This window comes from Rhinolophus sinicus, linkage group LG15, assembly GCF_036562045.2.
Source record: "Rhinolophus sinicus isolate RSC01 linkage group LG15, ASM3656204v1, whole genome shotgun sequence".
In the NCBI taxonomy this organism is placed as follows: Eukaryota; Metazoa; Chordata; class Mammalia; order Chiroptera; family Rhinolophidae; genus Rhinolophus; species Rhinolophus sinicus.
Window position 1 is genome coordinate 17,852,403 of NC_133764.1, and position 27,461 is coordinate 17,879,863.

Here is a 27,461-nt window from a genome sequence, read left to right on the forward strand (position 1 = left end):
GAAAGGAAAAACAGGCTGATCAGATAGTGACTGGGGTTAGTCCTTTAGATTGGGTGTGAGGCGGAGCCTTGGAACAAGTGACATTTGAGCTGAGACTAGGACAGGTTGGGGGGAAGAGCATCCCAGGAAAAGACCCTGAGATGGGAACTCGCTTGAGGGGCAGAGTGGCCAGAGCACAGAAGAGATAGCCAGGACCCCTTGAAAAAAATGAATGAAGCCCAGACCGAGCCCCCACCCTACCCGATGTGAGTACCCCAGGTCAGTGCGCCCGCAGCTTTTCAGCTGGGTGGGCTGGCGGTGGGCGGGGCCAGGGGCGGGGCGGGGCGGTACCTGGGGCTCCGGCCGGGGGTGGGGCTGCGGACGCTCCCCCTTCGCTCCAGCCGGCGCAGGCAGCGGCGGCGGCAGCAGGCGAGCCGCGGCCTCGCGAGGCCATGAAGGTGAAGAAGGGCGGCGGCGGGTCCGGGTCGGGGGCGGAGCCCACTCCGGGGGCCTCGGGCCTGAGCGTGGAGCCCAAGCCCGACCCGCGGCCGCAGGCGGAATCCGAATCCGGGTCCGAGTCAGAACCGGAGGCAGGCCCGGGGCCCAGGTTGGGGCCGCTGCAGAGGAAGCAGACGATCGGGCCGGAGGACGTGCTAGGGCTGCAGCGGATCACCGGCGGTGAGCACCGGCGAGGGAGCGCCGCCCGCGGGAAGGAGGGGGCTGGCGCGGCGCGCAAAGCCCCGGCCCCCGCCCCCCTTCCCGCCCTCCCCCTGCCTCCCCTCCCCCACCCGGTACCCTCGTCTGTGTCCCCTACCCTCTTGCCTCCAAGCCTGAGATCTCCATGTCCCTTCTTCCCCTGATCTCCTGTGCCCCTCCTTTCCCTTTAGTGATTTATTTCCACCCCGCTCATTTTTGAGGAGTCCATCCCTCTTTCTCGTGGTGGAGGTGGGGCAGCAGCTGCAACTGTGACCCTTTCCCCACGGAGTTTTCAGAGCCCTTTGAGGCCTTTCTCTGCAGTAATGAGGAGGGGCGCTGAGTGCAGTCTGTCCCCAGTCCCCACCCTGGAGGCTAGGGGGAGGCTGAGTTACATTAAAACCCTTAGGTCTCTCTGACCGTTAATGCCCTCACCCTGGATCCCCCAGGAAGTTTGGGGACATCCCCCTCCCCAAGAAAGGACCTGAGCAGGAATCTTCATTGAGTTGGCTCTGGGCCCTCTCAAGGGAGTGGGTTAATGCCCGCCTTAGCCTGGACTAAGGCCTGTCCCCTTCCTGGAGGCCTAGAGGGTCTCCACTGTGATTGAGTTTCTGAGCTGGACTGCCTGGGTTGAAGTCCCAGCTTTGCCATGTAATTGGCTGTGTGACCTTGGGCAAGTGACTTCACCTCTCTGAACATGTTCATCTGTAAAATGGGGATAATGACACCTACCTTATAGGGATACTGTGAAAATAAATTCTGATATTGCACAGTGCCTGGCATGCTGTGCGTGCTCTGTAAATAGGGCTCTTTTATGAGTAATACTGAAGGCCCCACAGGACTGTTCATGGCTGCTGCCTGGAAGCAGACAACTGGGCATTCAGGGCAGGAGAGGCGGTCAGCATAGTCAGGGAACAAGGACTGGGAAGCCTCATGGCAGAGGTGGTGGCTGAGCCTCAAAGAACAGAAAGCATTTGGAGAGGCAGTGGCTCTCTACCTTGGCCTCATTCATCAGTGACCCTGTCCTGGCTCCCTCTGTGAGAGCAACTCTTGGGGCCTCTCTGTGGGGGTGGGGGTGCTAGAGTAGACTTGAGCTCTGGAGCTGCAAGAGCAGCAGAGCCCAGGGCTGCCAGACAGAACCATGGAAGGGACCATGATGGCAGGTCTAGGCCTGTACATCTGGGTCTCTGGGGGACCAACTTCTCCCTCCTCTCTGAGCCAGGCAGCCGCCGTTCTTGGCGGGGCCCCCAGAGTGTTGAGCTGCCTTGCCCAAGCAGACACGGGTAGGGGGAGGGGGCCTGGACCAGTCTAACGTTGGTGCCAGTTAGGCTGTAATTGTCAACAGCAGCATTTAGGATTCAGGTTAGCTCTGGGGCAGAACTTCCTTATAGGATATCTGGGGGTTAGGACAACCTATCCAGGTCCTAGGTAACTTTAGAGGTTATTTTGCAAATATGGGGGGTTCTAGCCGACATAGCACCATATATTTCCTAATTTGGAGGAAATTCATAACCCTTAGAGATGGGTATCTGTGGGGTGTGAATAGGGGAAGAGGCTTCATGGGAGCCCTTTCCTCTGTAGAAATTGAGAACAGGGTACCAGAACTTTCCACCCTGGCACCTCTTGGTCTCTTCTGACCCTAATCACATAGGTCTGAGGTTTGCTTCTCCTGGATTACTGGACCCTGAATCCATCTTAGGAAGCTATTTGTGGCTGAGGGGAAGGGAGCAGTTGTATTCTGAGCCCTTGGCTACTGCCCCTGGGTTCCAGGCCTTGTCCTTCCCTGGCAGGAGGGAGGGAGTGGCTGTGGTGTCCTGAGCCATTGGCATCCCCCTTTCCTTTCTCCCTCTAAGGACAGAGGGATTGATAGGTTGAGTTTGCAGCAGAAGAGACTGAGGTCAGGTTGCAAGAAGTTGTTTCCAAATGAGAAAAGCTCCAAAAGTTGGAGACTGGAGGGATGGGGGCTTTACAGGGAGCTGGGATCCTGCCCCCGGTTCTGCCACCTCCTTTCCCTGTGCCCTGCACCTTCTTTCTACATCTTTGGACTGGTGTTTACTTTCTGTGAAAATAAGGTATGCACAGGGTGAGGTAGGGGCTGTCCGCTTCTGTTCCTACTGCCCTCTCCCCACCATGGGCTATGGTGGACCGTCCAGGGCTCAGGCCCCTCCCCAAGCGCTATGTCATCCCTGCTGGACCCCAGGATGCTAGGTGGCTATCCGGAGGCCTTCCTGGAGGGGGTTGCCCCAGGCTTGGGGAAGAGAGAATGATTTTACATTTACTTCCTCTTCCTGCCCCAGAGGAATAGGAGGTGGCCTAGGGGCCTGGAGGGTGATTTCCGGGCCTCTATGGGGAGGATGTGAAGCTGTGCAGGCTGACAGCACCAGAGCCCCTCACTGCCTCTCTCTGCTCCTTCCTATTTGTTTCCAGCGCCTCCCTGACCACTTGCAGTTGCTGCTACAAAAGCAGTGAGGGTTGGCTCAGGTCCTCATATTCCTGGGCTTCCTCAGGTGGGGTCCACCACTGTTCCTGGTTCCCCTTCTGGGCACTGAGTACTCCCAGATACCCCTATGCACACCCCCTGTTGCACCTGCCACACCCTCTTCCTGTCCTCCCTGTATATTCTTCTCTCTGGGAGTGGCTCAGAGCCAAGGCTGGGTAAATGACCTTTCAAGGGGTTCCCTCTATTTGCTAAGACTTCCTCCTATTTGGAGATCAACAGGATGGGAACAAAGGTGGCCCCCTTCCCCCAATATTCCAGGCTCTGGGCTTGAGTCAGCAGAGCTTTGGCTAAGCTGCTTAAGGGAGCTGAGCTTGTATAAGCTGCTTATGGGGAGAGGAGGCGACTGGTGGGGAAGGGGGAACAGGGTTGAGAAAGACCAGGGAAGGTGGAGTTCATCTGCTCCAGCACTACCCAGGTCAGGGAACATCCTTGCTTGACGTACCTAGAGGTAGCAGCAGGGGCTGCTACGTGGTAGGGTGGGGGTATCCTTCAGATAAGGACTGTCTCTCCTTAGGCTGAACTGTGTCACTCACCCCTTTTAGAGTGAGGGTCCCAAAGGCAGGGCTGTATCTTCCCTCTCATGCTGGGGGCTCCCTATTATATTGAGACCTATTTGGCTCGAAGTCACCAAGCCAGCACTGGCGAAGCAGAGGCTGAAATAACGGCATCAAGGAGGAAGATGTGGGGGAAGTGGCCCGTCCTTCACCCTTCTCCATCCTGCCCCGCCCTGACCCCAGAAGCCACTAGGTGGAGCTGTTTCCTCCCCATTAGATCCCAGTGACAGAGCTGTCTCCCCCACACTGTGGGGGGTTCCCCCAGGGCAGGAGCTCAATTCTTTCTGGAAGGCAGTGACCTTAGGGATCAGAGAAAGTAGTAGCTAGTCCAGAGTCCCACAAAAGCTGAGCTGGCAGCAGCCCCCTGTCTCCCCTAGACTACCTGTGCTCCCCCGAGGAGAATATCTACAAGATTGACTTCGTCAGGTTCAAGATTCGGGACATGGATTCAGGCACTGTCCTCTTTGAAATAAAAAAGCCCCCAGCCTCAGGTGAGTGGCCAGGTGGGCCATTGACAGGGAGGTGGGTGAGAGCTGTGAAGTTGGCTGCCCAGGGACTCCTGAGGCTGCAGAGGAGTCAGCAGACCTGTGGTTTGGACCCCAGCATTCCCAGGAGTTGCCAGGCATGGGGAAGCCTCTGCCTGGGGCTCAACCACCTTTTCCTTCCCATCTGTTTCTGGAATTGGACATTTTAGGCTAGTCCCGTCTCTTCAGTCTCTAGTTTGCCCTCTGCAGGCCCCACTGGGAACTGCAGTCCTGGAGGCCCCAGGCCTCTGTTTCTCCCGTGGCCCTGGGAATCTCAGTTGAAATTTTTGACCGGCTGACCGAGAACCCCCCAGGTGGAACCATTCAGCCAAAAGTCTGAACCCTCAATGTGCATCAGAATCTCCTGGGAGTTTTTAAAAAAATCTGCGAGATGGGGTCCTTGGGGTGAAACGCTGGGTGGGCATGGGCCCCCATCCGAAGCCCACTGAGCCCCAGCTGGGGTACATTACAGAGCGGTTGCCCATCAACCGGCGGGACCTGGACCCCAATGCTGGGCGCTTTGTCCGCTACCAGTTCACGCCTGCCTTCCTCCGCCTGAGGCAGGTGGGAGCCACGTGAGTCACTGGGCCAGGGGGGCGAGGGCTGGGGGTGAGGGTGAAGGTGGGAGTGACCCCTTCCTGAGTTTGTACTGAGCCTCTCAGAGCCTCAGCCTGGCTGTCCTGAGCCTGGCTGCTTGACTTCAAGGCTGAGCTCAGCCCTGCCCCCTTCTCTCACTCAGGGTGGAGTTCACAGTGGGAGACAAGCCTGTCAACAACTTCCGCATGATCGAGAGGCACTACTTCCGCAACCAGCTGCTCAAAAGCTTTGACTTCCACTTTGGCTTCTGCATCCCCAGCAGCAAGAACACCTGCGAGCACATCTACGACTTCCCCCCTCTCTCTGAGGAGCTGAGTGAGTGGGCAGGGCCATGCGCGCAAGGGGACTCTGAGGGTGGGTCTAACCCCCCTCCTTTCTTCCCGCCCTGGGCCCCTGGTGTCTGGCCACCACTCACAGGTCACCTATAGGGAAACTCAGGCTCAAAGAAGATGGGGAAGGTCTGAGGTTGTTCCGCTTGTCCCTGTCCACAGTCCTGAAGGCCCTGCAGGGGCCTCATTCAGGCCCCTGACCTTCGCCCCCACTGGCTGGGCCTCTCTTGCAGTCAACGAGATGATCCGTCACCCATATGAGACCCAGTCTGACAGCTTCTACTTCGTGGATGACCGGCTGGTGATGCACAACAAAGCAGACTATTCCTACAGTGGGACGCCCTGACTCCTCAAACCACCCCCTACCCCAGGAGGATCCTGGGTCCTCAGCTGTGACTTCCCCAACACTCACCTCTCAGCCCCCAGTCTTCTGCCTGGGGAGTGTTTCAGGAGCCCTGAACCCTGAGTCAGTGTTTGGAGGGAGGGCGCCTGATGTCCCCAGTCCAAGTCCATGAAGCCCATGGAGCCTGGCACATAGGGTGGGGTGGGCTGATGGGGGGCTGTTTGCCTCCACGTCCAGGAAGGCCTCCTGTGAGAGGAGTAGCCAGGACTTCCGGACAGCCTAGCTGGGCCTCTTAGGCCCAAGTTTCCGAATAGTGTTCTCCTATCTGGGCGTTGACTAGGTTGGGGCAGGGACCCATTCCTTGTCCCCTGCCCACCACCGATAGGCCATTTAGCTTTGTTAATTCACAGACGAAGATCTGTGGTGGGGTCTGGCTGCCAAGTTTCCCAAGGGAGTTTGGGCCTTGGCCTCAGCCCAAGCCTCCACCATCAGTGGCCAAGATACTGCCTGGGGTGTGGGAGGGACCAGCCCAGATTGCCACCTGTGGTAGGGGCTGGGCCAGCTGTATATAATTTTCAATAAACTCTTTCTCCTTTTCTGTTCTCTGGTTGTGGACCAGCGTGTGTGTATGTGTGTTGGGGAGAGTGGATTCAGGCAAGAATATGATTCTTAAGTCCTCTTTTGCCCTAATTCTCTTGACACCTAGAGTCACCATTTAGTACATGATGTAGCTGGAAAGGGTTTTTCCTTTGATAAAGAAGAGCCAGGCCCTGAGAGGGGAAGCTTTGGCCCAAAGTCATAACCCACCCTGACAGGACAGAGGCTGGGACAAGGGCCCCAACTCGAGTGTGAGGGCAAGTGTGGGAGATGGTCTTATTCTTTACCCTACCTTCTCTGACCCCCTGAGGGTACTAGGACCACTAGGTTATGCTTTTAGTCCTTCTCAGAGAGAGAAAGTGGACAGGGCTATGGCTAAGGCCTAGAGCCCTCTGCTCCCAGCTGCCTTGGGGAACCCGCTGGCCTGGCCACCCTGCATATAACACTGCCCCAGCCCTACCCCAGGCCCAGCGGAGGTCTTCATTTCCTTCAGGAGGAAATTCAGGCAGAGGCAGGTGGTGCATTTACCTCAGGGTTCACACCCTACGGGCACTAAGTTGGACACACCTGGTGCCAGTCCTCCCTGGACTGATGAGTTACATTGAACCCCGAAGAGCCTAGAAACACTGGAATTCAGCTGGGCTCTAGGGAGCCCTTGCTGGGGGCCAACACCTGAGCTGAACGCTGGGAATTTTAAAATGAGCGGGACACGGAACAAATACCTTCTCCTAGGATAAGATGGACTGGGCATACAGAGGAGCAAGAGTCACCTACTTGGAGGGTTCTGGGGAGGATTCTTGGAGGAGGCAGCGTTGGAACAGGTACTTGAGAACTTGGGCCAACTGACAGGAAGAGTATGGGGAGAGAGCATTTCAGCACAGGATACAGCGTAAAGCAAAGGAGGCAGGATTTCAGGTGTATTCAAGAGTGAATATTTACAGTGTGAAAGGAAGACATCTGTGAAGCCTTGTTCAGGTGTTGGGGCTTCTGAGGAAGATGGGGGCCCACTGAGGAGGATGACCTAGTCAGATTATCTCTGGCTGCTGAGTGAAGGGTAGTTTGGAAAGAGTGAGACGTTAGTAATAAGAGCCAATATATATCAAGTGCCAGGCCCACGGGAGGGGGCTTTATATGTGTTAACAGAATGCTCACAATTGTTTCTGAGGAAGGCACTGTTATGCTCATTTTGTTGAAAATGCAGGCGCGGAGAGGTTAATTTGGCTCACCGGTGTTGCAGTTATTAAGTGGCAGTGTCAGGATTTGAATCCAGGCAGTCTGACTCCACAGTCCATGCTCCATCATACCAGAGGCAGAGGGGGTGCCGAGGAGGGTGCTACAGGAATACTGGTGAGAGATGAAAGCAACCTGAATTAGGTCAATAGCCGTGGAGATGGGGAGAAATAGATGAAGTTGAGTTTTTTTAAAAAAGATTTTATTGGGGAAGGGAAACAGGACTTTATTGGGGAACAGTGTGTACTTCCAGGACTTTTTTCCAAGTCAAGTTGTTGTCCTTTCAGTCTTAGTTGTGGAGGGCGCAGCTCAGCTCCAGGTCCAGTTGCCGTTGCTAGTTGCAGGGGGTGCAGCCCACCATCCCTTGCGGGAGTCGAACTGGCAACCTGGTTGAGAGGACGCGTTCCAACCAACTGAGCCATCCGGGAGCTCAGCGGCAGCTCAGCTCAAGGTGCCGTGTTCAATCTTAGTTGCGGGGGGCGCTGCCCACCATCCTTTGTGGGAGTCGAGGAATCGAACTGGCAACCTTGTGGTTGAGAGCCCACTGGCCCATGTGGGAATCGAACCGGCAGCCTTCAAGGTCAGGAGCATGGAGCTCTAACCGTCTGAGCCACTGGGCAGGCCCTGAAGTTGAGATTTTTAAGAGGCAAATCTCCAGGACCGGAGGCTGATTGGACAAGGGGCTTGGAGACAGGAGGAGTTGAGGCTGAATCCCCGGTTTGTGACCCGAGGGTTGGGGTGGATAAGAGTGTTGTCACTGGGCTTGGGAAGCCAGGTTGGATTCGCGTGGGGGTGAGTAGGTGATGAGTTCAAGCGGGGACCTGCTGTGGTGTGATACAGACGTCCTAGAGGAGGTGATCAGAAAGAGATGGGAAATTGGGGCACTGACTTGGAAGGCGAGGTGATGCCTGCAGGTCATCGTCACAAGGTGATAGCTGAAGCTGGGATTGTAGCTGAGATCATGGGATCCCCAGCTGGCACTACTGATGTTTAGTGAGCAGGGCACAGAAATGCCAGATGTCCTCCAATTAATGGGGCACTCATTGCTAATAGTCTACACCCCCAATTGAGGGTCACTGAAAGAGAGCGTATAACCCTAGGGAAGGCCAGGGAGCTTTTGAGAGTAGGGCAGAGGGACAGGAACCAGTCATGGAGACAGGAGGAGCAGCCAGAGAGAGAGGTGGGCACCGGAGTCTGTTTTAGAGCAGGCTCTGTTCAAGCTAAATCAGGGAGGAAAGAGTTTCACCGGGAAGCATGTGGTCAGGAATGGCCGCAAAGGTGAGGAAGGGGCACGGAGTGTTGTTTTGCAGGTGACGCTGTTTAAGTGTAGAAGTATTTGGAGTTGGAGGTGCTGTTTATAGGGTTAGAAGGGAAGCTGTAGGGAACAAGAGGGCCTTTTAGGCCTACACAGGTGTCAGGAAGAGGACCCTCCCCTACTACCTGATAACAGTCCTCACTGCGCCTGCTCAGTCAAACGGGGTTGAGGTTCTGCATTGGGCCTGTTGCACTTCCACCTCCAGGCAGGGAGGGAGGTCTCTGTGCTGAGGTCCTTGTCCCTGGAGCAAGTACCAGGTTGGCACTCACACAGAGACGCCTGTGTTCCTTGGCTCCCTGCTTTCTTTGAAGTCTTCCTGTCTCCGGCACTGGTCCTTTTGCTATTGGTGCAACTGGATGCATTTGGTCCCTGGCACTTTCTCTAGGAATCTAGGGAATCCCTGGGCAGTAGAAAGAGGAAGAAGACAGCGTGGGGTGAGGCTAGTCCTGGCTCTGATCATGATGAGCTGTTGCCCTTGAAGGTTGAGCTAGACCTTGCTGGATCTGGGCCTCAGAATCTGTCTCTCTCAAGTCAGCCAGATATTTTTGCCTTGACTCCTCGGGGACCCTATATGAGGACCCTACCCCTGGGTTGAGCAGAAAAGCCCAATACTACAGGGAGACCCCCCCACCACTCATGCCTACCTGGGCTGGCCTGCCGGGTGTACTTTGGGACTGCCAAACCCGTTTTAAAATACTGAGATGCTTCCCTTCCAGCTGGTAAAGAGCTGCTGTCTCAAGCCCCCAGTGCCTTCCTCCCTAGCCTGGCCCCTCCCCTACCACTGTCCACTTCCCCACCACCCGCCATCAAAAGCAAGGGTACTTAACTTTCTTGTGTGTCGTGGACCCCTTTGTTATTGTCTGCTGATGCCTACGGACAATAAGGTTTTTATATACATAAAATATATCGTAATCCTACATATTTTATGTATTAAAAATTATATCTAGACAAAAAACTATATCTCTTCTGCAATACCTGTAATGTAATATGAAAATGTGTGATTTCTAATCTGTGATTATCTAATTGCAAAATCCCAGATTCTGTTAAAGCTATTGTGATTTGTAGCTGACGTTCATTATCTAGGGAAATGCTAAGTTTGAAGGAGAGATAAATGAAAATAAAGGTGTGATTTCTTCATCCAAGTTCATGGACCCATGAATTCTAACCAGTTTTAGAACCCTCAGGCGTAGATCCCCTGAACCTGATAATTTCCCCAAAATAGAGGACTTCTACATCTTGCATCCACTCAGACTTGTTCACCCTAAAATGGTGGTTGAACACTTGGCGTGAGGTTGCCAGCAGGGGGCAGCACATGAGCGGAAGTGTAGGGCTCAGTTCAGAGAGCAGCTGTCGCCTAATTTTAAAAGTCTAACTGACTCTGGGTGGTGAACACACAATGGGATTTATAGATGATGTAATACAGAATTGTACACCTGAAATCTATGTAATTTTACTAACAATTGTCACCCCAATAAATTAAAAAAAAAGAAAAGTCTAAGGACCAGCCTGGTTACAAACTAAAATGAGACTTCATGCCCTGTTTGCTACCTGTCTTAGTTGCGTGGGGGCCGGCTCACTCACAGGTATGCTGAGTGGGCCTGTGGGACAGAGGTGTTCTCTGCTCACTGCCTAGGCTGGAGGTATAGAGTAGGTTTGTCTGAGCCATGAGGGTCCAAGTGTCTGAGGCAAGGAAGTGGGTCTCATGAAGTACTTGCCCTATTCATGGGGGGCTTGGGCATCAAGACCCAGGCCCAGAGTTGGTCAGAACTGGGGTGCAAATCACCTGTGGGCTTGACATTGAGCCTTCACTCCTTTCCCTATACAGCCAGAACTGGGCTGGGGCGGGTGGGTCTTCTTCTTAGGTGCACTATCTGGCCGTGCCTTCACCCACTCTCCACCCCCCCCCCCAATCCCGCTAGCCCTGGACCAGTCTTAGAGCCTCTGAGAGGAAGGGTGCTGATGTAGGGTGGGTTTTATTATGAGGTCTTCTGCAGAGTTGTCCTCTGGGGCAGGCAGGTGATGTTGGCCAGCCCCCAGCCCTGGCCCCTGGAAGGACTTTCTGAGCAGAGGCTCCACGGGTGGCTGTTCTGAGACTTGAGGCTCATGGGAGTGCATTTGGCTCCACACCTTCCTCATTCCTGTTCAGGCAGAGTGTGGTGCTGCCCTTCAGTGACAACAGCCTACCTGGAGGTGGTATCTGGGAGGTGAGTCAGAAGTGGGACCAAGTAGTCCCCTGACCCTCCAGAGACCGCTTTCCAGGGCCAGCAGTGCACACAGCACCAGGCTATGTTCCATTCATGTCCCTTGTGGAAACCAGAGCCCCAGCCTGGGGCAGATGAGGGTCAGGAAGGCACGTCTTGGACAGGGAAGTGACCCCATTTTGTGTGAGGAGATGACATGTGTGAGGAGGGAGGGAGTGGACCTCAGTAGGAAGGGGTGTGGGGGAGGCATCCTCTCCCCTCCTCTGGGCAGGGCCGCTACTTCCTGGCATCACTTTGGAAGTTCTCCTGGGAAGAAGGCCCGGGCTGGTCATCCTCCTGGGCTGGTCAGGATGTCCTCCTATAGACCTCACTCTTTGCATTTGGAAGCTTCACAGAACTGGGTGAGGGTGGGTGGGGACACAGAACCAGGGCATCTGCAGTCACCTACTGACCTTTCTGCCCAGGGAGGGAAGATCCAGATAAGAGACTAGGTAGCCCAGACCACAAGACACTTGCTTTATTGTTCCAGGACAGGGGACAATGGCAGGCCATCTTGGGATCTGCTTGTGCCTCATCTGAGCCTGGGGCCAACTTCTGGGGGTTCTTGTCACCCAGGCCCAGGGGAAGCTAAGGCCCCCACTTGGTGGGGGTTGGGCTCTCAGGTAGGGCATGGCAGGCAACTGGGCCACAACCCCCTGCTCCAAGGGCATCCCAGGTCTGCCAAGCAGTCAGAGAGGGGACATGGGTGCTCCCCTGCCAGCCTGTACCAGGCCTCCCTTCCCTCAATGCCCAGGCTGCCTGAGACCGCTGGAAGTAACAAGTAAGCTGAAGCCTAAACTACATGAACTTCTTATAGAGAAAGAGTGAGACTGTTGTGACCTGGAGGGGCCCTTCCTGCACCCAGGGCTGGGAGAAGAGTTCACTTTCAAGTTTCCAAGGGCAGGGGCTTTTCCAAACACTTTGTGCTGGAATTGGGCTCAGTTTGGTCCTGGGGTGGACGTTGCCCCTCCTGTGTGTCACTGTGGGGAAGGCTAGACAGAGCATAGGCTGAGGACGGGTAGAGCCTGGCAGAGTTGGTGCTGCTAAAGCAGCCCGCTGGGGAGTCCCCAGACAACTTGGGGAGAGGCTCCATATCTCCTCCTCCTTGATGGGCTGCTGGGATGAAGATGGGAGAATAAATACAGGGACTTTTGGGGAAGATCATGCCTGGAGGGGGCCAGGCCTACTGAGAACGTGGACGTCAGAATAGCATTCGGGGTATTCTTGGACCTGGCCTAGGGGCCCTGAGCTTTTGGTACCCAAAACCCTCAGCTGCCCCAGAAATGAAGCCAGGAGTTGTGATGTAGCTCTGATTCCTCTGGATATAAAGTATGTGGGTGGGAGTATGTCTGAATAACTGTGTACATGCACACATGCGTGAAGGCTTGAGTGTGGATGAGTGTGAGCTAGGGAGAGTTGTTTTCTTCTTGCCTGGACACTTGTTCTTCAGGGGCTCTGAGTGAGGAGCTAGCCCACCAGGCAGCAGAAATGTGTGAAGGGCAGGATCCTGGGTGGTATCTTCTCCACCCCCAGCTGCCAGCTAACAAACAAGTTGGCTTCAGTGCCCTAGGGGACAGGGAGTGTTTTCCTTCTTTGACCTTTGAAGTGAGCCCAACATGGGCGGCCCGCTGGGACTCCCAGGCCAGGCAAAGGCTGGAGCTGCTGCTGGGCATGGCTCATGCTAGGGCCATGGGCTTGGAGCTGGGGCTGAGGTACACGGAGGGGCCAGCAGGGGCCGTGGGGGGCGTGGGCTCCAGCTCCATGAAGGCTGAGTAGAGGGTAGTGAGGTGCAGGTCACCCAGTGCCCCTGAGGCCCCGCTGCTTGGTGGTGCCAAGTTGCCTGACCCATTGCCTGTCTCTGCCAGACAGGTCCCAGGGTGGAAGCAGTGAGGTGGTGGGGGGGCTGGTGGCATTGGAGATGATGTCGGGGATGAGGTCACCAGTACCAAGGGGTCGAGGGCCAAGCTGTCATCCTTCAGCTGTTCCCACAGGTTTCCTAGTTGGGGGAGAGAATAGCTGTCATGAGAGGTACCAAAAGGGCCCTCTCTGCCCCCCTCCCCATGGCTCTCATGTGCTAAATAGAGCAGGATTGGGGTAACACTGACTGGGGAACAGACCCTGGCACTAGCTGTGTGACCCCAGGCAGTTGCTGAACCTTTCTGATTCCTCCTCCCATGTGTGGTCTGAAAGCCATAGCCCAGATGAACTCTGTGGCTCTTTTTGGGGGTTGGGGAGGGTTGAGGATTTGAAAGCTGCCTGTTGGAAGGTTTGATGCAAATGCCTGGGGAGGGAGCGCCAGGAATTCTTCATCCTGGCTGTTGCCCAGGCTCCCAAAAAAGGTAGATCTGCAGCCCAGACCACAGATCTTCCAACAGTGCACTGCAGGACCCCTTAAGGAGGCGGGGCTTGGCTCCCTGGGCCTCCTCCATTGCAGGGCCCAAGGCACAGGAGCAGAGCCAGGAAGCACACCTTACGCTGAGGAGCAAATAGGGCTGCCACTTGATCCTCCTCTTTGTGTCATGTGACCGCCATCATGGCAGGCCAGGCCCCAGTGCTTGCCCCGCGTATCAAGGCTACAGGATATGGAAGAAGGAGGCCAGACTAAACACTGAGTGAACTGGGATGCCTGAGTTCCAATCCCCACTCTCTGTCTTTTTAGCTAAGTGACCTCGAGTAAGTTACTTAACCTCCGTGCTTCTGTGAGATGGGTTTAATAATCCCTCCTATCCTATAGGCCCATATGAAGGAGCACACATAAAGCGCCTAGCATGCTGCCTGATAGTTAGTAAATGTTTATAGTAGCCCACATGCCTGGATCTTCCTCTGAGGCTGTTGAGCCTTGCTTCCCACTTCTGGACGGGAGCAAGTAGCTATCTGCGTTTCTTACAATAGCTTCCTAAGACCTGCACTGTCTCCTCATCAGATTGGGAGCTCTCAAAGGGTCAGCTGCCTCTACCTGCTTGTGGAGGCTCCCCATCCTAGTGTATGCAGGGGGTCAGAGACCTGGGTCAGTACCCTCCTCCAAACCCCCTGTGGTCAGTACCAGGCCTGGGATACACTGGAGTTGCGATGGGAATGGCTGGGCCTGGCCACATGCAGAGACGGAGCCGGCAAGATGGATTGAATGGATAGAACCTCTCCCCAGACTCCTGCCCCCAAATCTCTTCAGGACCTACCTAGCTCTGAAGCCTTACATTCTTTTAGGGGAAAGACCGCTTTCCTTCTTCTGCATTAAAAGATAAACTCAGAAGATACATCTGCTTCTGGGAATGTTAGGATTCTCAGGACAACCGAGCATGGAATGAAACATCAGGCCCTTTCCAGACTATCCAGAGCTGAGAGTGATTTGATGATGGGGTCAGTGGGAACATATTTAGGGGCACCAGAAGGAGGGCAAGGGCATTCCTTTTTGCCCCTTGGCACCCCCTGCCAGCTCCGGCCTTCTCTGCTCCAGTTGACCGGAAACTCGGCAGCTGGCAGGCTGTAGCCTGGAGACTTGGAGGAATGGGCCACACTGCCAGGTGTACCTCTCCAGGTCTCTCCCACCTCCCCTTCCCACCCCCAGCTCACCCTGGAAGTCAAAGTCGGTGAGAGAGGGATTGATGGCATCCAGGTCAGTGCCAAGGTCTCCGTCTGGCAGCAGGCTGTCATGCATGGTCCTGGCTGGGGAAGGCTCAGCCAGCAGCTTGGTGCTGTGGCTGGGTGGGGTGTGGGCAGGCAGAGGCGAGTCCTGGGGGGTGCCCGGCTGGGCCCGCAGCTCAAGATGCCCATCCGGCTGCGGGAACAACGGCTGCGGAGGTCCAGGAGGGGTCAGGCCCGATGAGAGGTGCGAGTATGTCTGCCCATAGCAGGAGGGCGCGTGGCCCCCAAGTAGGTCCTGCAGGGGATTTTTGCCGGGAATAGGGCCTGGAACTGGGTGGATTGAGTGCAGTGGCTGGGAGAGCCCAACTGGAGGTGCCAAGGGCCGGACAGGGCCTGAGCCTGCCAGCCCAGGGGGTGGGCAGCCCAGCAGTGGTGTGCCCAGCTTCTCCCTCTTATCTCCAATGAGGCTGTCCAGCTCTTCTGAAAAGGCCCGAGAGAGAGGGACACCATGAGACCTCCCTTTCCCCACAAACCCTCCCCATCCTTGGAACCACACTCAGGGCCCTTTCCTCTCTCATCAATTTTCCTTGTTCAGGTTTTTCTTCCCCCCCCCCCCCTCTCTCTTTTGGCTCATGGGAACCCTGGGCAGTGCCTTGCACAGCCTGTCAGCCTCACCTGGCTTGGCCATGCTCTTGCGTACAGCAATGGGGTCTTTCCTCTTCCACTTCTGCAGCTCTTCCTGCATCTTGTCAATCTTGGCCGGATTGAGGGCCCACAGGCAGCCCTTGCGAGAGGAACTTCCTGATTTGTTCTCCACCTTCTCGAAGCACTTGTTGAGAGATAGGTTATGGCGGACGGAATTCTTCCAGCCATCAGGTGCCGTCTGCCGGAGCAGAGCGAGACAAGAATTCAGGCTAGGATCAAGCAACTAAAGCTGGTTCCAGGGCTGGTTCCAGAAAAACTGCACTCTATGCACAGAACTGCAGCCCACTTTGGGCCTTGTCCTCCTCAGCACCCAGCCCACGCTTGGTACCCTTCAGTGGTGGGGCAGGAAACTTGACCACCAGTTATTTTCACCTAAAATCGGCCTTCATGCTACCCTATCCCTGGCTGACCCTTCAGAGGATGATGGAGGTGATTCATAAAGGGAGAGCTGCTGGGTGCTACAGAGGCCCAGCTTTTCCCCGACCTGGAGTGAGACCGCTCCCCGTGGGTCTTCAGGCTTCTATTTGGAGCCCTTTGTGGAAAGGGAACTCACTGCTCTGAGGTCTTTGGTGTCAACTTTGGAGAGGGCATGAGGGGGAGGCTATGGAATGTTCTTCTCCTGGGTCAGCCTCATCCCCACTGGGGCAAACGTGGGAGAAAAGAAAGATGGGTGAGATTGGTGAGTGTTTGGGTGTGTGCACATGTTGCACATACATCAGTGTGTTTATCTGGATTTGTGTGTGTGTGTGTGTGTGTGTGAGAGAGAGAGAGAGAGAGAGAGAGAGAGAGACTGTGTGTATGAGCATGCATATGTCCCTAAATGTGTCTCCTTCGTGTGAGCTTGTATTGTCTCCTGGGAATGAGTCTGTGAATTCATCTGAGTGTGAGGACATGTGTGTCTCTGAGGATGAGTGTGTGTGAGAAAGTCTCTCTGGGAGTGTGTGGGTATCTATGATTGTATGTGTGCGTGGGTGTGAGTGTTCACATGAGTGTGCCCGGGGGGCGTGCCCTGGTGGGGAGGCCAGCCTTCAGGCGGGGGGTGCTCGTGCCAACAGAATAAACACCCATTAGGAGGCCCGGTCATGCCACCAGTCCAGTAATTGTGCCCAGGGAGGGTTGTAAAAACCATTAGGCTGACTCAGTTGGGTGAGAGGCGGTGGCAGGGGTGCCAGGAGGCACCCTCAGTTCTCCCACCTCCAGCTTTGTTCTAGGCTCTGGGACAGTCCTGGGCCCAAAAGGGGCTGACTGTGGGCAGAGCTCCCATTCTGGCCGGTGGGGCCCGTTCACCCTCACCTCCTGGCCCCTCTCCCTTTCAGCTTGAAGTTTCTGCTTAATGAGGAGTGGCCACTCCCTCCTCCCAGCTCACTTGCCCCAGGGAGCAGCCAGGCTGAATCACGCCCAGCAGAACTGGGCCCTGATGCCAGCGTCACTGCAAGTTGCTGGCAGGAACTGCCGGAGTCTTTCTCAAGGGCAGCTGGCCTGGGGCAGGGGGCTGGTTGAGATGACCCCCCCACCCCCAAGGCTCCCAGGGTCATGAGAAAGAATTCTTGAGCCTCCAAACCAGCCAGCTGGGGATTCACCTTCAACTCCCATGACAGTTCCTACTAGGAATCAAGGCTGTGTTGCCTGATGGGCAGCGTTAATGGGCATTGGACCCTTTTACAGCCCCATAAATCTGAGCCTTTGGGATGCCAGGGCAGCCCACACCCCAACCACTTCCTGTTTGGAAGGATGGTCAGCACTAGCAATTATGTCCAGTGGCTGGACACTTCCCCAGTCCCACATCCCTGACTCATGGGGCTACAGGATACCCACCTCACCTACCTTGGGCATGAGTGCTACCCTGGGGTCCACTCTGTTCTTGCCCAGAAAAGTGACCTTCAAATGGGGAGTGAGAGAAATAGAGGAGGCAGGGGATCTTTGAACTAATTCCTTACGTGGATCAGGGAGAAGTATCAGAATTAGAAGGAATCTATGTGCCAACTGGTCCAAATTGACCATTCTACAGATTGGGAAACTGAGGTTCAGAGAAGAAAGGGCCTAGCCCTAGATGGCACAAGGAGGAAGTGACAGACCACAGACTCCAACTCTGTCCCCTAGTTAAGGGCCCTGCCCAGGTCACCCCATAGGGCTGGCTTCACAATCTGAGGCCCGTCCCATCCTCACAGATGCTTTCTCTCTGAAGTCAAATGTAAACTTGGGAGTGAGGGAGTGATGCAACTGCTAAGAACAACAACTAGAACCAAAAAAAAAAAAAAAAAAAAAGCTGTCAGACCTCTTCACTCCTCAGCCCCATAAAACAGGGATTACACGGCTCCCAGGAAAAATAATTAAGCCAGGAAGATGAGATGCAGGGAGGGGCTGGGGGCCAGGTCGGGAGTTAGCAAAGAGGAAAGAAAGGCTGAGAGGAGTGGGGCAGAGCCCTCAGTTCCCTCTCTCTGGCCTGGCCCCTTAAAGCTGTGGATGATCCTCCAAAGGATTTAGGGGTTAGGGAGAGTTTGGTCCCCTGACCTGCTGGGGTATAGGGAAGCCCTGGGTACCGGCTGTAATGCTTCTTGAAACCCAGAGACAACTCTCCTCCCTCCACTCCCTTCCAGAACCTTTGGTAGATGACCATACTTTTCCATTCCATTCCTGGCCAGACCACTCTGGCCATCTTGCCCACTCCTCATCTGATGACAGCTCAGCAACACTTGTTTGAATATCAGCCTCAAATTATCCCCAGGCAGGACAATCGGGAAGATATGGGGCTGGGACTTATCCGCTGGCAGGTGGAGCTGAGTTGTGAATTACCTGGGCCTCAGCTCCCGCCCTCGGCCTGGGTAGCAGATGAGATTGTATCCACCAGGATGCAGGCCTTGGAAAAGGCATTCCTCACGTACAAGTTCTGATCTCCCCTGCACCCACCCCAGGAGAAGCAGTCTCTGCTGGAGGGTCTGAGGGGCATGCAGAGAAGGGAAGTGTGTGGTGTGTGAAACCAAACAGCTCAGAGCCAGCAACTGGTCCCACCTGCTGGGTGAACTTGAGCAGATTGATCACCCTCTCTGATGTGTTTGCCCATCTGGAAAGAAGGGCACCTCTTCTGACCGCCTGTATGGAGGGAGTCCAGTAGAGCTCCCAGAAGCCCGTTCTGTGGATGACGGGAACTAGATGTACATGGGAAGGTCAGGTGAGCCAGCCAGTTCCCTGGGACACTCAAAGACCATGAAGCCCATACCCCACTTTCTGGCAGAACTGCCGCTGAGCCTGCCGCCCACAGAGGCAGATCCTAATCTCTCCCTGGAAGGCAATGGGTTCTGCGGTCCCAGCATCCATAACACCTTGGCTGGCCAGCTCCTACCCAAATTCCTCCAGCCCTACGGCATCGTGGGGGCAGAGCTGAGGACAATCTCTCGTCTCTTCCCATGCTCCCTCTCCTCACTTGGGGTAGGTGGATGCTCCTGGAAGCCTAACAGGACTGACATGTCCACCTTCCACCAGCATAAGGTCTGACTCCAGCCTTCTGTGTAACTCTGGGTGAATGGCTTGAGCTCTCTGTTGCACACACAGAACTCAACCTTCATAAGTGGAGACAAGGAAAAGCATGTAGGGGGAAAACCCTCACCTGGTTTTGATTCTGATGCTTCACCCATCTCCCAACCGAATCCTCTGGCTCCAGAGAGGCCTGGCTTGCCCAAGACTTGGGGGTGGGGGCGTGGGAGCAGATCTTGGGGCTTACCTTGAAGTAAGGGAAGTGCTCCGTCATAAAATTGTAGATCTCGCTGACAGGAAGGCTCCCAGTTTTACTGTTCTTAAGGGCCATGAAGATGAGGATGCTGAAGGCAGAGAAAGCCCTGAGAGTTTGAAACTCTGACCAGGACCGGTGTCTCCCCCCACCACCCTTGCCCCAGCCGGAGTCGTCGAGGAGAAATAAACTGCTGCAGAATTATTGGGTGAGAGGCTCTATGAGGTTGAAAGAAAGGATGCAAAACTGTCCACTGAAGTCAGGAATTACAGTTATGTGAGGGTCTTGTGGCAGCTGAGAGATCTAGATTGCAATCCTGGCTTAGCCACTCATTAGCTGGTGACCTTGGGTGAGTGCCTTAACCTCTCTGAGCCTCAGTTTCCTCAGCTTTGAAGTGAAGAAAGTAATAGCTACCTCAGAGTTATGAGGATTAAGGATGATGCCTAGCACATAGAAGTCACTCATTAAATGGAAGCTGTCATTACCAATCCGCCCTCAGCCAATTGCATACACGTTGGATAGTAAGGGAGGGAATCAAGGTTTCTTGAGACTTTACAAAGTGCCAGGCATATTCTCTCAGTTAATCCTTCCAAAGGTCTGAATATTGCCTTTCCTCCTTCCTTCCTTCCTTCCTTCCTTCCTTCCTTCCTTCCTTCCTCCCTCCCTCCCTCCCTCCCTCCCTCTCTCTCTCTCTCTCTCTCTCTCTCTCTCTCTCTCTCTCTCTCTCTCTCTCTTCTTTCTTTTAACAGATAAATAAACAGAAGCTCAGAGAGATTAAATAACTTGTGTGTGGTTTCACAGCTAGTAAATTCCAGGGCCTAGACTTGAACCTCGTTCTGCTAGACTCCAAGAATTGCATGTGCTCTTTCTGAGCATCATCCTGCTTCCCGTAAAACCCTTCTCTGTGCTCCTGGCTGATGTTTCCATTCCTTTTCCTTCCCCTGAGCTCACAGTGGCTGATGACCTGACCCCATGTGGAGCCTGGCACACAGGAGGTCGAGGGTCACTGTTGGTTGGATGAAGGAAAGTTCAGATGGAAGTTCTCCCAGATGGGCTGGGTGCTGCTGGCCTGGCACCTAAAACCCTAGCCCCAGAGAAGGTACACAGGATCTGGCAGATGCTGAATAACTGAGTTGCCTCTGCAGTCCTCATCCCTCCCTTATTTCCAGTAGAGCTTTGGGGTAGGGCTTCTCTCTGTATCTGGGGAGGGAGGGTGTGGAAAGGGGGTGAGCCACAGACATGGCTCCCCAGGGTTACACGAGAGGTCAGAGGTGATCTAGTCTACCCCTGTCGCCACATAGGAGTCACCTCTCCAACATCCTCTGGAAGCCCACTGGCTGGGACTCTCTCCACCCCACGTCACCATTACCCTTATACCATGAGGATTCCATGCCTCAGTTTCCCCAGAGGTCCCTCACTCCTCTTCCTTCCACCCAGGAGTGCTGGGAGACATACCTGTAAGAGTAGATGGGCTTGGGGAAGAGAGGCTGGTGCCCATCGGTGCTGGCCTGGGGTGCAATCCGCTGGTACGGATAGTGTGAGGAGCCCAGGTAGGGTACAGGGTAGCTGCCACCACCTGGTGGGTACTGTAGAGGTCAAAGGGGCAGAGTGGTTGCCATGGGAACCGGCCTTCCCAAGGAGGGGGGTCCCCTTCCCCCATTCATATACATCCAGAGAGGGAGCTAAGGCTAGATTCTTCTCTTCCCGGTTCTAGCCTCTATCACCCATTGTCATGGGCTCCAATAGCTATCTGAGGGGGCTGGCAGTGCGTGTGGACATCTGAAGGCCTGTGAGGAGACCCACATTCCAGAGTTCAGGATCTCAGAGGCCTCAAAGCTCCCTTCCTCCAGCTCCTTTCTCTCAGGCCCTCTAGGTACTCTGGTTGCCATGGTTAAGGGATAGTTGTCTGGCTGGGCTACAGGTGTGAGGGGTTGCCCTGGCTTCTGCACCCTTCCGGACAGGAGTGCTGGACAGGCCTCCCTTGCATCTCCTGGAGCAGCTGGGCCGGAAGTGGGATGTCCAGCCTGGGCGTTTGCTGGGCACTGCCACCTTTTACGAGTTTCAATGGCTCTTTGAAAGGGCCGGTCATGGTGGTGGGCAGGTGGGGGTAGGAGGTGGTTTTACAGCAAAGGGAGTGGCTGCGGTGCCAGGGATGGTGTTTTATGGGGGCGAGGAGGGGGAAGGAGACTCTGACTCCCCCATCTACTCCAAGCTGAAGTGCTTTATCCAGGTCACCCGAGAGGCACTTAGTGCCTGAGTCACCCTCTCTGCAGGCTCCATAAAGCCCTGGGTGCGGCCATCTTGTTGGAGGAGGGGGTACGGAATGCAGAGGGCATCAAAGCAAGGCTGGGCATGGTGAGGCCATTTAAGGTCTGGTAGCCCCTTAGCCCTGCTGTGGCTCATACCCTGATGGGCAACCCTGCCTCAGGAACACCTACCCTGTGTCAGACCATGAGCCTCAGGCTGGCTTTGGCCATTCCAGCTGGACCCTTCATGGGATGACCTCTCATGTGTCCCCTCTGCTTCCCTCCATCTTTCTTCCCACAAAGCAAGCAGTCTGACTACCTCCCCCCGCCACGTGCCTGCCTCCCTGGCTGGGCCAAGATTAGGGCTAATGCCAAAGGCTGGGAATAGAACCTGCTCCACAGGCAGGGCTTGTCTTAGTGCCAGGCTGCAGGTGGATGGAGCTCGGCGCTGGGCAGCCACTTGCTCTGTCTTGCCCGGTGACTCCTAGGAACTGCTTAGCTGCTCTGGGTTTCTTTTCTTTCTATCTCTTTTTAAAAACCTCCATCCCATGCCTGTGTGGGGCAATTACTTGGCATCCTATACATCTGGGAGGAGCTGAGGCTGGACAGTGGGGTAGGCAAAGGGGAAAGGGCCAAAGATGATGGGGACTTGGAGCTTCCAGGTGGGAAGTCCCCCTTACCCCATGCCTGGTCCCACCCTGTCTAGGCTAAAAGCAAGTTTGAGGCCAAGGCCACATGTTAAGATGGTGGCTGACCCAGATGGCAGTCCATTGTTCCCTGCCTTTCTCAGCCTTCTGTATCACCCCACACACTCCTTTTCTCTCTGCCCTGTCTTTGTCTGCCTCTCCTCCTTCCTCCATTTTTGGTTCACATCTGGGCCCTGGCCCAGTCTCAGCCCCATTCTCTTTTCTAAGACCTCTCATGTCCTGCCTGGGTCTCAGAAAAGCCCCACTCAACCCTAGAGAAGGGTAATTGCTTCATGCCCCATGAACCGCTGTCCCCCACCCCAGGTGGCCCAACCTGAGGGTCAGGGCCCTGCCGTCCTTACCTGCCCACCCAGTTGTGCACAAACTCGCTCATATGCACACCCACACACCACAAACCCACATAATATCCTGAGACCCTGGGAAAGCATGCCCACTTGCCCCAGACCCACCTGGTGGAAGGGGGGCTGGGAGGAACAGTACATGTGCTGCAAGGGAGGCTGGAAACAGTACATCCCAGGACCACTCTCCAGAGCTGGGGGCTTGACCTTGACTTCTGACCCCTGCTGGAAGAAAAAGCAGATGACTAGGCTGGGCTTTGTTTTTCTTGCTTTTTCTCTTCTGTGTCTTAATCCTTCCACAAAAACAACCCCTACACGCCCTCCCCCAAAGCTTGTTCCTGGAGAACAAACAGAGACCAGAGAAGGGCAGGGAATTTTCTGAGGGAACTCAGCAAGTTAGTAGTGGAGCTTGGGCTCCCTACCTCCCACCTCATTGCAGGTGACAGGCTGAGTGTGGGCTGTCCAGAGAAGGGGGGGGGAACTTGTCAATGGTTTCACTGAGGTTGAGATAGGGCCAGAGAGCTCCCTGGAATGGCGCAAGGGGGCAGTGCCTGACCCCACTCATCAAGCCAGGCCCTGGGTCCTGCTTGCTGGTTCTGAGCCTCCACCCTCTCAGAATAGGTCTGCAAAGGACACCCCGGAAAAGGTCACAGCTCCAGAATTCCACTTCAGAGCCATGATGAGGGGAGCACAGGAAGTGGCCAGACAGGTTGGTCCAGCTGGGGACCCCAGACCCTGCCCTTTCCTCTTCTGCAAAGCCCAGGGAAGCTCCAGCAGACTCTCTGGAGGGTACTGGTGAGTCCATCCCCAACTCAGAGCCTTTGCTCCCTGCTTCAGGACGTCTGCCCAGTTGCTGGTCTGCATGAACCCATGGCACTCTCTCACCCTGGCACAGGAGCCTGTAGCTGCTGATGGTGATGGTGACCAGACTCTGGCTTCCTATGAATTGTGAGCCCTACATAAAGCCCCCAGGGCCTAGTACAGAGCTCTACCCTGAGTAGGGCCAGGAAGGGTGGTCAGCTAGGTACTGGAAGGTAAATAAAACCCGGAGGAGGTAGACCCCTCTTCCTGGGGTTCCGAGGGGCCTTGGGAAACAGCATCTGGGCCCAGAGGGTCAAACCAGCTGTGAGCTCTTTCTGGGTGTGCCCTGGGGTTGCTGATGCATAGATAACCACAATCATTGAATCTCAGGCCTGGAAGGGCCAAGAGCACAGTGTCCAACCCTCTCATTTGGCAGATGATGGGGCTGAGCCCATGAACGGGAAGTGATATGCCCGGGTCACCTAGATTGTCGACCAGCTAGCTATGGGTCTCTGGACCGAAACTCTTCTCCACTGTGCAGGGGGTAAGGGCTTGGGCTCAAATCTCAGCTTCACCTCTTATAGGCCAAGGGACAACAAGTCACTTGATGTCTATGGAGCTTCAGTTCACCCAACTGCAAAATGGAGATAGTAGGAATTCTTTAGAGGGCTGTCGTGAGGATTAAATAGGGGCACTTGAAAGATATCACCTAGCAGAGTGACCAGGGGCTGTCACTGGGTAGACATTTGGGGCATTGGGGGGTGGGGTGGGGGGAAGGGCAGGTAGTGGCTGATGTGATGGCGCCCTCACTGTGGGCTGCTCTCATATTCAATGGGCCTGAGGAGAAGCCACGAAAGGGCTCCAGAACGAGAACAAAGTCCTGTCTTGACCACACCTGATAGGTGCCCAACCCATTTCTCTATCTTCCAAGCCTGGGAAACAGGCTTTTGTGGGGGGTGGCTTCAGGATGTAATGGGAGCCTGTTTGAAAGCAAGAGGTAAGAAGGGCTGAAAGGCATTGGGAGTAGGAATAGCCCAGGTTGAGTCTGCTCAGTGCTCATCACCTTGGGGACCTCCAAAGCTGGGGGGCAGGGAGCAAAGCTCTTTTTGGCTTTCCTCTTTCTGAGGCAACAAGCCTATGAGGCAGATACTGTGAAACATACTTTTTGGATAAGGCTCAGAGAGGCTCAGTGACTTGTCCACGGTCACACAGCTTGTGAATATGGCGGTAAAAGGACATGTTGACCTTCCAAGGTGCTTTCAGGCTACTTCTATGAATATACCTAAGCCCCACTCTGGGCAAAGAATGGGGTCAGGAAGGGTCTTCAGGGAAGACTTAAGCCCTCTCTCAGCTCTGTGTGCCCAAGCGGAAGCGGGAGAGGGGAATATTGTGCTCCCTGGCTCCTCCCTAAACCCTTTCTCTTGGCCTCTGGAATGTGTTTTTCTTCTCACATTTGCATATGGGCGTGTAGGTCTGGCTGGGGATTCTTACACTTAAACAAACAGAGAGAAGTCACACACTGGAATCCTGACTCAGGAGCCTCTGGGAAGCTGCCAGCTTCCTTAGCCTGACCTGCCTCCCCCATCTTTCCCCCTCCAAGCTGGACCAGGCCAGCATCCCTTCCCCAGATGACCTGGAGGCCCAGAATGAAGCCAAGAGACCCCAACTCACTAGGCTTGCTGCTTGCCTGATGTACGCTGACTCTGAGTGGAAAAGTCTGGAAAGGGAAAGTGGGGAGTTCAATCTCAGAGGACTTATCTGGGCTGCTGGGAGCTGGCACAGAGGGGAGGTGGGATGACCACTGACCACTGGTACTTACCAGGACTTGGGGGCTGTGCTCCTGGCTGGGGTAGGGGAGCCCATTGCACCAGGCCTCTGCAGAGAAGCCAGGCAGGAAGGCCTCAGCCTCCCCCACATCGACAGGAATCTCCTCGAAGGCCTCCAGCACCTCCGGAGTCTTAAAAGAGTGTCCATCGAGGGCCAAAGCGGCCTGAGCCTCAGGGAAGATGTCCTCCTGGAAATGCCGCTTGTATGGGTGGAAAGGCACGTGGCTGCCTTTAAGGAAGCGCCCGGGGCTGCTTGCTGGGCCCTCCTCAAAGCCGAAGACTGGGTACTTGTCTGAGGGTGACAGCCGGAAGGGACCCTGGCCAGGTCCAGCTGGGCAGTGGCCTTGCTCAGGGCCTGGTGACGCGATGCTGGGGCTGTGTGGGGGCAGTGAGGGTGCCCTCTCTGAAGGGCCATCGGGCACAAATGACGAGCAGCTGAAGCCGGCATGCTTCTGGGTGGACAGAGGGTAGAGACCTGTGAGTGGGGGCTGGACCAGGACGCTACTCTGTGCTAGGGTGCAGGGGTCTGGGGCTGAGTTCTGGGGGGGTCCCCAAGTGATGGAGGAGGCCTAGCCTGCCCTGAAAAACCAAGTCTGGGGAGGGCATACTGCTCTTAAACCTGGGGTTCCCCCAGTAAATGGATGTACATTCCTGCCCTGGGAAAGCCCCAGACTCAAGGGATAAGCAAAGGCCATATCTGAATACTTCTGGATCTTGGAGCCACTGGGTACTTGTTTGCTGCTGGAAGGGACAAGACAGACCCAGAGGGTCCCTGGGGAGTAGGGGTTACTGGTCCACCAGCCCAGGCCTAGGTGCCAGGTACTTACGTTCTGTGGGGCAGGGGAGCCTGGGAGGCCTGGCGCCTGCATGAGGTCCCCTTGGGGCTCGCCCTCCAGGATGGTGGGGCCCGGCAGCGTGACGTCAGATTGCGGCGGGAGCAGTGACACCATCACCCAGTCCTGGCCTCGAAGAAAGCCGGCTGCGATGAGAATGAGGACCAGCGTCGAGGGGTGACGAACCCTAAGTCCACCACCTCCACTCCCACCCCATCCCTGGGTTGGCACCCTGACTCCAGCCAGACACCTGATGACCAAGGGAGAGACAGGCAGGCAGAAAGACAAACAGAGAAACTGAGAGAAACATCAACAACACAAGGAAGCAGATAAACAGTGTGAGAGAGTAAGACAGGGAGAGAGAAGACTGGTGGGGAGAGAGCAAAATGAGCCAGGTAGGAGCCTCCCCACCACCTCCACTGCCCTTCAGGGAGCGAGGGCTTGGTGGCTCTAGACTCCGCAGCTGCAGAGGAGTGAAGCAGTAGTGGTTCCCAGTAAGCCCCTGCCTCTGACTCCTCGCGCTCTGTCTCTTGTCTCTTCAATGCAGGACTGGGCTAGGTGGCGGTGGCACACAGACCCTGTGCAGTGGCTGAGCAAGTGGGTGGTCCTGAGAGGAAGGGGAGCTGGAGAGTGGGCTAGGCCCAGGCCTGGGGTGGGAGTGACCCTCACACGACAAGTGACCAGCTCTTAGCAGAGGCCGAGGCTGTAATACCACCCGTGGGGACCTCGGCCTTGCTGGCATGGCTATCGTGTACATCTGGGCATTTGATTGCCTGGTGGACCGGCGACTCTGCCATGGCACTGAGGACACTGCCACTGGTCCGCTGTAGCATGTCTGGCATGTGCTGTTTTCTCCTACGTCCTCCAAATTCCATTTCATAGCTGTGACTTTGTGCGGGCCACTGCCCTTTCTGAGCTGTCGTTTTACCGTTTGTAAAATAAGGGACTTGGACTACATGATACCTGAGGGCTCTTTCTGCTCAGACCTCCTCGAATTATAGGAGAACTGTGTCCCCAGCACAGCCACGTGGTTGAGGACTCAGTTCCAAGCCAGCCTTGGCCTTTCCTTGCTAGGGGTGCCCGCAAAGCTCTCTGGGCCTCAGTCATCACCTACAAATCAGGGAAAGAGCTCGGGCCTCTCTCCTGGGCATGCTGTTTCAAATGACATCCCGCACACAAACGATTTAGCACAGTGCCTGCCTGTAGTAAGTGCTCAAAAAATGCCAGCTCTCATTATTAATATCATTATTAGCATGGCTTTTACTACCATTGTCATCCTCAGGTCTCTGCCTTCCTTCTCCATCACCTGCAAAGGGCAACTGCTCTTGAATTTACTCCTCTTTACCCAGTGGTCTCTGATAAAGGCTACCATTTGTTGAACGCACGCTCTGGGCAGGCCACTGTGTAAATGATTTGGAGAATTTTCTCATTGGTTTGTCAGAGCACCTCTGAGGAAGGTACATTATTAATTCTACTGTTCAGATGAGGAAACTGAGGCTCAGAGGAGTTACGTGACTTGCCCAAGGCACATAGCTAATCCTTGATAGTCAGGATTCGAACTCAGATTTGTCTGATTCTGGAGGCTGCACTCCTCTTACAGTTTCTTCATTTGCTGGGGGTCAGAGTGGGGGTGGGATAAGTTGGGGGACAGGCAACAAGAAAAGCATGAAGTTTACACTTATCCCTCCTACCCAAGACCCAGTCAAGCAGAGAGGGATAACTGTATTTATTTCCCAAGCCATACTCTCCCAGGAGCTCTGGGAAGGAAAGATGGCTTTGGTGGCCCCATAGTACCTAG

General features: G+C 55.1%; 2 protein-coding genes across 3 annotated transcripts; one reads left to right on the forward strand and one right to left on the reverse strand.

Moving 5' to 3' along the window:
• Nucleotides 1–356: 356 nt before the first annotated feature.
• UNC119 (unc-119 lipid binding chaperone) lies at nt 357–6,122 on the forward strand. 2 transcript variants are annotated; one of them, XM_019731464.2, is made up of 5 exons: nt 357–657; nt 4,104–4,217; nt 4,723–4,825; nt 4,990–5,162; nt 5,339–5,477. In XM_019731464.2, the coding sequence occupies exons 1-5, from the start codon at nt 432–434 to the stop codon at nt 5,374–5,376; spliced, it is 654 nt and encodes a 217-aa protein (XP_019587023.2). In that variant the 5' UTR covers nt 357–431; the 3' UTR covers nt 5,377–5,477. The 2 variants fall into 2 exon arrangements, with proteins under 2 accessions (XP_019587023.2, XP_019587022.1); XM_019731463.2 differs by having other exon boundaries at nt 359–657; nt 5,410–6,122.
• A 5,339-nt stretch (nt 6,123–11,461) lies between these two features.
• FOXN1 (forkhead box N1) lies at nt 11,462–25,881 on the reverse strand. Its single transcript, XM_019731386.2, has 8 exons — nt 25,658–25,881; nt 24,824–25,282; nt 22,315–22,425; nt 20,368–20,498; nt 18,907–19,003; nt 15,159–15,366; nt 14,472–14,963; nt 11,462–12,897 (listed from the first exon to the last, which is right to left on the reverse strand). Exons 1-8 carry the CDS (start codon nt 25,778–25,780, stop codon nt 12,578–12,580), a joined length of 1,941 nt encoding a protein of 646 aa, XP_019586945.1. The 5' UTR covers nt 25,781–25,881; the 3' UTR covers nt 11,462–12,577.
• Nucleotides 25,882–27,461: the final 1,580 nt, after the last annotated feature.

Excerpts from the sequence above, each read along its gene's own strand:
- FOXN1 (XM_019731386.2), bottom strand. The coding sequence starts at position 25,780 with ATGGTGTCACTGCTCCCGCCGCAATCTGACGTCACGCTGCCGGGCCCC. Across the intron at positions 20,499-22,314 it reads CCCAGCCCCCCTTCCACCAG|TACCCACCAGGTGGTGGCAG; the intron begins GTGGGTCTGGGG and ends TGACCTCTACAG. Across the intron at positions 14,964-15,158 it reads CAAGAGCATGGCCAAGCCAG|AAGAGCTGGACAGCCTCATT; the intron begins GTGAGGCTGACA and ends GGGCCTTTTCAG.
- UNC119 (XM_019731463.2), top strand. The coding sequence starts at position 432 with ATGAAGGTGAAGAAGGGCGGCGGCGGGTCCGGGTCGGGGGCGGAGCCC. Across the intron at positions 4,826-4,989 it reads CTGAGGCAGGTGGGAGCCAC|GGTGGAGTTCACAGTGGGAG; the intron begins GTGAGTCACTGG and ends TCTCTCACTCAG. Across the intron at positions 5,163-5,409 it reads CCCTCTCTCTGAGGAGCTGA|TCAACGAGATGATCCGTCAC; the intron begins GTGAGTGGGCAG and ends CCTCTCTTGCAG.